Source organism: Epinephelus moara, chromosome 1, assembly GCF_006386435.1.
Source record: "Epinephelus moara isolate mb chromosome 1, YSFRI_EMoa_1.0, whole genome shotgun sequence".
NCBI lineage: Eukaryota > Metazoa > Chordata > Actinopteri > Perciformes > Serranidae > Epinephelus > Epinephelus moara.
The window spans coordinates 40040948-40050095 of NC_065506.1; the positions used below are offsets into that span (position 1 = coordinate 40040948).

General features: G+C 42.3%; 1 protein-coding gene across 1 annotated transcript; it reads right to left on the bottom strand.

Annotated features, from left to right (window-relative positions):
- Positions 1 to 536: 536 nt before the first annotated feature.
- On the bottom strand, positions 537 to 5731 carry socs4 (suppressor of cytokine signaling 4). The gene is made up of 2 exons (XM_050046459.1): positions 5598 to 5731; positions 537 to 3739 (listed from the first exon to the last, which is right to left on the bottom strand). The coding sequence occupies exon 2, from the start codon at positions 3717 to 3719 to the stop codon at positions 2532 to 2534; it is 1188 nt and encodes a 395-aa protein (XP_049902416.1). The 5' UTR covers positions 3720 to 3739; positions 5598 to 5731; the 3' UTR covers positions 537 to 2531.
- Between the last annotated feature and the right edge of the window lie 3417 nt (positions 5732 to 9148).

The following is a 9148-nucleotide window of genomic DNA, read 5'->3' on the forward strand; positions in this document are numbered from 1 at the left end:
CGGCCGATTTACTCGAGCATGTAGGAGTAAAATGTTGATATTTGTATGACAAGTGCTGAAGAAAAGACAAACTTGTCATGCCTGAAAACCTAATGGCCGTATGATGAATATTTCATGCACTGTTTTGTATTCAAACAAGTCACCTCAGGAGCAGATTTTTTTTTCTTTTACACTGCTTGTTGGAGAGAGGCTGAATGACACATGAATCAACTGAGAAAATCTGAATCCCCCCTACTTATGGGGGAGAAATTGTCTTTTTCATGTCCTTATCTCTCCATTTGCTCTGCTCAAGCGTTGACATTTAGAGGTGTCCTTTGCAGAGAGCGGGATGAATTGTTTTCAGAGCGATACTTCAAAAGCAGCATTTTCCATACCATTAGCTTGTCTGACTGTGACACGAGCCCACGGCTGCAGCATGAGCAGGCATAGATGGATAAGCATGACTTGAGCTGCACCATTAAATCGGCACAGAGAGTGACAAAAAAAACCTGAGACACAATCGTACAACAGAGGCAGTGTAAAGGGCATTTATTGGTTTGTATATCAGTGTGGTGAATACAATATGTGCCTGGAGGGGGAAGACTGAGACTTCTGCTTGGTCCTATAGTGAACTGAACTCCTCTCTGTATGGTGGCAACTCAAAGCACTGAAAGTTAAGACAACAAAAGCAGAGCAAAAAACAAGAAAATCAAGAAAACCTAATCACTTTTACAACATGTGCAGCATTTATAAGGAAAAAAACACTGACAATACAGAAATGTTGCAAGTCACACAGAATAGAAAAATGGAAATGGAAAAAATGGAAACTGTTTTTGTTATAGAAATGAACTATATTTATATTCATATTACATTTTTGTGTTATTTTAATTACTGAAGTTACTGTGTTATTTATTAATGGGTACATTACCTATATTTAAGTAGTAATTACATTCAGCATTATTGAGCTACTGTCATTTATAGTACTTTGTATATTGTTTCATTTTTATTTTTGTGTACGGTGTTTATGTAGAATCATTATGTTCCCAAATTGGTTCCTACCTGCCCTTGTTTTGTGGGGACAGGTATGAGTGATACACAAGAGAGAGTGAGTGCCTTGTGCTAAACAGTGAATAGATGTTACTGTATTCCTCAGCTGGAATGTGTTATTATTGTTCTGCTGTGTTGGTAAAAATTATACAAAGAGGAAGAAACAAATGTTGTAGCCCGTTCATTACCCCCAGCCTGTGAGAACTGGGGGACACCAACAATCAAGAATCAAATATGTAAAGTTTGGCCAAACATTCTGTTGTATTCTGTACTACAACTTGTAGCATTTCTGTATTCAGTTTGTATGTATTTTGCCTGTGTTTGTGTTTCTTGTGTTGCATTGAGCCTTCAGGGCCACCGTAGCTCCAACGCGTAAACTGTCGAGGCAAAACTGATGTTAAAATACCAACTTACAGAGGAGTTTCTGCCAAGACTTAACAGTAATGAAGCAGCTGAACTGAATAAAGAAAGACAGGTGAATCAATGCAGCTGTGCTGCCATCTTGTGGCTGCAGAGAAGAATGACTTCAAGTCCTCTTCATAAGAACTGACAATCATGGCTGTTAAGACAAACTGTTGAAAGGCATAAGGAGGTGACGTTTGTGACGTCTACAGTGTTTGTACCACACAATCAATAATGTCTGTTTCTGTCACTTTGTATGTCTTTCTCTCACCCACACTGATTTAATCCATTTTGTGTTGTAGATGAAAACAGTCCTCTCGTCATCAGGTAAAACAAACTGTCTTTACACAAAGTCTTTGAAAGTAGATGTGATTTGAATTTTGCAATTAGTTACTACAACAGTGATATGAAAGGACCACTCTGTACTATTTCACAACAACGAGGGAAAGGGTCCAAAAATGTTTAATTGGAGAGTTAATGAGGGATTAATATTGTCTGGATATTACTAGATGCAGTTGGAGTCGCTGTGCCTCACAACTTTGACAGCACTGGTTGTGAGGATGAGGCCTAAAGTAAAGCACCACAGTCTACATGAAAGGAGGTTTCAACCAAGAAACCATGGAAGGTGCCATTCCTCTAGTGGACACTAGAGGTACTAGATACCTGCACAAGACAACTCTGATTAGATTGAAGTCAGTAGGGTAGTGCTCCAACTTTAAGAGTCAGTATTTCAAGTGGTCTTAGTGATGTTGTTTTCTTGGTGGGGATCCTTACTCCATAAAGGGTATTAAGGCAAATGTTCAAAGGCATGTTTGCTTAATTATAGGTGCACAGTAAGTCTTGACTTGACTCCAGTAGCTGTCAAGGTGGCCGGAAGCTTCAAACCAGCCCTTAAGGAGGAAACATTACCTCCATGTGTTCTTACAGGACTCAGACCTTTAGAGAAGGCTTTGTGTATTTAGTTGTTCTTTCTCTTGACAATAGACCTCTCCAGTTCTGCACCTTGTAGACATCAGAGATTTGCAAAGCTACTCGAATTCAATGGCAAGAGAACCTGCCTTTGCTTGTCCGGTCTTTGCCTTCCATGATCCGGCTTTGGGCCGTCACACAGCGCAGGCTCCATCACACTTAATGTGATACTGTCGGAGGTAGTCCCTGAGCTGAGGTGGCAGCAGCAGGTTGTCAATGCCCTGGTAGGTGGTGTGGCTGCAGATCACAGCCCTGCACAGGTGCTGCAGGGTGAAAGGGAAGGTCCTTGGAAGCGGTCGGGATAAAAGGGGCTCAAAGAAGAGGCAGGTGGCCGGGTCACTGTAGTGTCGCAGTAGTCCTGTCACACTGGGATCCCGGTACATGCACGGGTCACGCACATCAAAGCTGAAGCGCTTTTCGTTCTGCTCGATGCGTGCGTGCAGGGAGCGGCTGTAGCGACGGAAGCTGACTGAGAAGAGGAACTCATCCTGAGCAGAGTCTCGGAGCAAAAATGTTCCCTCTGGTTTGCCCTCCAGGAGCTCCTCTGCCTCAAAGCGGTTCAACACACCCCAGTAACAGGAGCTGTTGTTGATCTGGAGGAGATCCGGTACCAGGATGTAGTCAGTGTGGCCACAGCTGCCCTCTGCTCCCCCATGAGGACAAGAAGGGTCCCAGTCCTCCAGATTAGTGCCTCCAGTTCCAGGAGAGCAGCAGATGTCATCCCAGGAGAGAGGCGTCTGTGGTGGGGAGGTAGAGGAGGAGGAGACACTGGGTTTGAGGGGAGCCTCCATGTCCTTGAGGGCATTTGAGTGGGTGGCCTGATTTTTTATAAGGTGCCAACATCGGGCCAGTTCAGACTTGGGCGAGAAGGGACACTTGTCCTGCATGAGCTCTGAGACATGGATCTTGCGTTTGGACCAGAACAGCACTGAGAAGGGTCGCGAGGAGCCCGATGCATGGTGGTGATGATGATGGTGGTGATGGTGAGAGCGCAGTGGAAAACACTGGCCCACAGCATCCTGGAACTTCTGCCTCAGAGAGCGGCGGGTCAAGGCCTTCCGACACACTACATCAATGTCTGCAGACGTCAATGCTTCCCCAAGAGTGTTGCAGCTACACTTTCTCTCTCTGCGCCGCCTTGGACAGGATGTCGATCGTACACCCAGCTCCTCTGTCCCCTCCATCTCCAGCCCTCCAGGACTTGACCCGTTTCGAGAGCTCCGGGAGCGTTTCTTCCCCCGCCAGACATAACTGTCTGCACTCCAGCTGCGGAGGCCACTTTTGGGACGTGTGTCTGAACCTCGTGGCTTCTTCTCTGACATGGCTGCTTCCTCTTCTTACTCTGTTATGCATTAAAAAACAGACGTCTTTGTCATAACTGCATTTCAGGGCCATGTCTCAAATCATCTATGAAACAATATGTCATCTATTATCAAAAAGTTGCTTTTAATAGAGCGGTGTACAAAGCCCCATTGATAAAAGGAACAACTTCTGCCTTGTTTTTTCACCACAGAGAGCTCAAAAGTATCAGTAAATATCATTTAAGACTTTGCAAAGTCCACTCTGTGATCTCTTTAGAACAATTTAAGTCGGGACCTTAATGGTGCCATAAACCACCCTTTAAGAGTTCTCCAACTCTTCAAATCAATTCAGATTTTTCACGACTTTTTAACAGGTCAGTGTTTAGGATTTAGGAGCATATATTGGCAGAAATGGAATATAATATAAAATGTATTTTTTTTTATTAGTTTATAATCACCTGAAAATTAAGAATCATTGTGTTTTTGTTACCTTTGAATGAGCCATTTATATCTACATAAGGAGTGGGTCCTCTTTTATGGAGATGGCCATGTTGTACCGCCATGTTTCTACAGTAGCCAGAAAAAACACTGGCTCTAGCTTGGGCCATTCACGTTTGGCGTCGGCCACTGTAGCTCACAGCCCCTCTGTGATGAGCAGCATTGGAAAAACTTTATAAAAAATTTGATGTAAAACTGATTTATTCAGGGGCGGCATGGTGGTGTGGTGGTTAGCACTGTCGCCTCACAACAAGAGCGTTCCTCTGGATGGTGAGGTGGAAGGATGATTTTAAAGACTGTCGAGTAGTTTTTGACACGCGCCATTTTTGGCTTTTGTCCAACTATTCATTTTTAGTACGGATCCTACACACTGTTTTATAAATGAGACCCCATGTCTGTCGTTTGAAGAAGAGGAGACCTCAGTAGATAATTCAGCTCCCTGTAAAAACCTACTGAACATCTGGATTTGAAATTATAAAAGAAAAAAGTTCAGCACACATTAGCAGGTGCTAGGCTAGTGGCCCATCTTGGACATGCCATACAGTGTCTGAGAGAAACATGAAAACTGCTTTGTTCGGTGTTTTTATCAGTTTAAATCACCAGGTCTGTTTGTTTAGGAGAGGAAGACACCTCTGCAGATAATTCAGCTCCTGGTACAGACCTCTTGAACAATGAGGACAACCGTGAGTTAACGCTTGGCTCACAGGAGAAGTTTCAGCTGGTAGCAATCTGCAATCCTCACCGCTAGATGCCACGATATCCTACTTCTGTAAGGCTTTGCAAAGTCCTTTTCTTCCTGATCTCGTTGATGCATTTTAGTTGGGACCTTAATGGTGCTATAAACATAACTCTTCAAATCAACGATGGACTCCTTATCCTGACATTTTTTTAACCTCTTCTTAAAAATGTATTTATCCGATTCTTTTAAGTTACACCACAACTAAAAAAAGAACACTTCCAGGATTTCCTTTAATCTGTGTGTGCAGGACTGCTATCTAATTACTTGGTACAAGACTAACAGGCTGATGTGGAGTTTTTTTCCTGATCATCTCCGGTGGCAAGAAATCAAATTTAGACTGCAGAGTTCAGAAACAGCCTGCAGATGAAAATAGAAAAAACAAACACTAAAATAGATTTAACATGTACCCAGACAACATTTCATGCTTCATTCATGAGATGCTTCAAGAGGAAAGTTTTCTTAAACTGCCTACAGGGCTACAGTTTCAACACTTCAGTCATACAGTGATACATGGCAGCAGTTTGCAGAGATGGTCTCTGAGAATAATAATGTAATGGAAGTGAGCAGCCTGTGAGCAGCAGCAGGAGGTTTAACCTCACATGCTCGTAATCACTCTCTGTTGTAATTAACTCTTTGAAGATTAATGCAGAAGATTATCTTACCTTCCAAACAGTGTCAGACATCCACATCCATGTTATGGCCACTGCACATTAGCGGACATGCGTGACCCGCCAGCAGCCAGCTCCAGCTCCAGCTCTAACAGACAGCAGACTGTTCCGCTTCCTATATAATTATGATGCCAAATCCCTGAGGGGGCAGCAGTTTCCTCTTCTGTCAGGGCCGGGTCTGAATGAATGAATGAATGAATGAAGAGGGAGAGAGGGAGGTGGAGGGTTGAGAGGGGTTGAGCTGGGAGAGGGGAGGGAGGGGTGTAAGGGGAGGTTTGTTTCAGGTTAATGGTACTGAGACATCCTCTTTTTTCTCCTACATTTCCTTTACACATTCACTGATGGATTCAATCTCCCAAAAGAAAGAGAAAAAGATAAGCAGAGCAGCCAGAGAGTGCTTTTTTATTCTCAAAGTGAATTATTTCCGCCTGTAATTCTATTTCTGCACACAGATTTAAGTTGTTTTAATTTCATCAGCAGCCCGTGTCTTAACTTAAAGCATCAAAGCACATTTCATGGGGAGCTTTAAATCTGTTTAAGTCTGTCTGTGCAGGATGCCAAACTACAAACAGATTGTACTCCTTAGGTTTACGAGCAGCCTGCACACACCACCTGCTTCGGCGTATCAGAATTTCTCTAATTAACCATTCAGCCCAGTAGAGGAAACAACCAAGCATTTTAAAAAGCTCCACTTATTGATTGAATAACCTTTGAGTTTCCCAGTTAAAACTTCCAGCAAGTGCTGCTGAGAGGACTCATCTGTCAAGGTGATGTCATGCACGCAGCGTGGACGACATTTTGGGAGATCTATAATTCATGAAACAAATAGACTACATCTATCAGACAAATAATATTACTCCCAGTGGTTTTATGTTGTGTGTGTGTGTGTGTGTCCTCTAAGCCCTAACAGATAAAGGATAGTCATCAATAAATGCCTGACATCTCAGATAATGTAGTGACACTCAACTTCCTCTTAACTGAATATTTAATGCTCCTCACATTATCACGCAGCCCGGCAGGATGATAACGCCACGTGTTCTGGCAAACTACCAGATCAGTTTATCTAACTCCAAAAAAAAAAAGTAGTAAAGAAACTGAAACTAAACTAAAATTTTGTCTCTTCTCACTTTGGCTCCTTCAAAGTGTTTAGTCAAAACTGAAATCAGGAAGCAACGAGCAAGAAAGAAGAAGAGCAAAGAAAATAGTGGTTTAAGTGATAAAACTGACCCCTGATTTCATATGATTTATCCATTAGATCTGGTCCTCAATTTCTGACATGTAAGTGTTTGAAGTAAAACAAAACTTCAGAGTCTACATCTTTGCTAGAGGCTCTGTGAGGCTGCACTTAGGTAAAGTGCTTTGTGCTATATGCTAACATCTTCATTAGCATTCTCTTGTTCACGAAGCTATTCTTGGCCTACTTACAGCATATTTATGTGTGTACATTAAGCAAAAAGAACAATAAAAAAATGGCTCTGCTCTCCGTTATCAGAAGAGGGCACGTACAGAGTTTGGCAAGCGAGCATTTACACATGCAGCTCCTCATATGTGGAATCTTCTGCAGAAGGACTTAAAGTTGCACAAATGAAACAACACGAAACATGAAACCACACAACAACAAACAGTGTTAAAAATCAAAACTTTTTTTTATGCAGGCCATGTCAGATCTTGCAAGAGCCATCTGCTGCATCATCAGCTGTACTCACCATGTAATCCGATTACATCAGAGAAGGATAAGTGTTACTAGGCAACACTTCCATCAAGTCATTCACAGATTCTCAGAAACTCAGCATTTACCGCACTCTCCATGAAACATTCAGCCTCTTCATTGAACGACGGCACAAATTGATTGGGAAGAATAATGGATCGGAGGAAAACACACACAAACAGGAAAACACACACAAACACACACAAACAGGAAAACACAGAGAAACACACAGAGTCCGGTGAACCAGCGAGAGAAAGACACTTGATCTGAAGTGGAAGACTTAATTTATCAAAAGCAGCATGAAGTTAAAGCATGATTAAAAAAAAAAAACAGGAAAGAAAAATCTACTAATCTTTTGTTTCCTTCCGTCACAGCCTTAATTGCTGCACTGTAATTGTATCGATCCAATTAAGCATTAATAAAACAGACCACTAATAGTTACTCACAGAGTGGAGTAATACAAATGAAGTACAGTACATGTAACAATAATCAAGACACATTTTTGAGTGGAGACTTTAAGGACATTTAGGATTTGTGATCTGATCACCCAAAACAAATGTTAACACCCAGAGGTAAACAGGGTCAGAGGGTAGGAACACGTGACCTATGTGGTTGTATGGAAATCAAAAATTGGAATTGAAATTCAATGCACTGGCCGTCACTGTACTCGCTGAGGCATGCTTACTTATGGCTCAAGAAGCCTCTGGGGTACATTGTCTCTAATTTAGATATCCAGACTCTTTCAGCCAGTTTGGATCACTTTGGATGACTGTGGCACCGATGGCCATCCTTGAATTTAAAAATGGCTGGCCAAAGAATTGTGGGTCTCCTTTTGTCGCATAATCTTGTAATGGTGTTGGGTGAACCTTTGTAGTAGAGTATTTCCGGTTTCCCCGACATACTGTACACCACATTTTAAACAGGTGATTAAATAAACACAGTTTTTGGTATGAGGGCTTCCTTAGGCCGTAGTTTTAAAAACATTATTATTGGCTTTGCTGTGTAGCCAGATTTGTTGTGTATGAAATTCCCCATAGCCCCTTGGTTTTGGCATTACCAGGGGCTTGACCTTGGCTTTGACTAAATAATCCCATAAATTCTTGTTCTTTCTGAATGCGGTGATTATTCTGTGATCTTTTAAGACTGTCACTTCCTTGTGCCACTTGAGCCCCTAAGCTCTTTCCCAAAATGATATTGTCTGACTCCAGTAATGGAAACAGATGGTGAGCAGCAGCAGAGCTGAGCACCAAGCTCGGACCTTACAGATATTCTGTGTACAGTCTACACTATAAACACACATGAAGTCTGCTCATATCTGCTGCACCAACTTACCATGAGTGTGTGTGAGTGTGTTAGTGGGGTGTGGCGCAGAGTTTTATCCAGGAAGTGCCTCCTGCAGTGGGTGAAATCAAGTCGGCCCATTAACCTGCTGCAGCCAGGACTCGACCAGGGGCTCGTATCAGTCCACATTACAGAGGCATCGATCCCAAGAGCAGCACAGCCGACAGGAGCAGTCATGAATAATTGATGCTGGACTGATTGAATGGAGACTCTACTCTGCTTGTATTTTTATATGAAGGCTATTATAGTTTTTTATTGACATTTACGCAGTCAGAATTGAAACTGCAAGATGCATGTGTTACAGTTTAAGAGGGTTGTTTGCACTCAGCGTTAGAGGCACATGTTCTGTGAAAGCATGTTGTATTATTTTGGTTTATTTTTATTCTTAGACTGCTCACTGACAGACCTGAATGTGAACGGAACATGCCATCACAAATCTGCATCTTTTACAGATGAAGTGGCCATATCACAAACCTAAAGCAGCTCTGATCAATAG

Coding starts and splice junctions, on each gene's coding strand:
- socs4 (XM_050046459.1), bottom strand. CDS start 3,719: ATGTCAGAGAAGAAGCCACGAGGTTCAGACACACGTCCCAAAAGTGGC.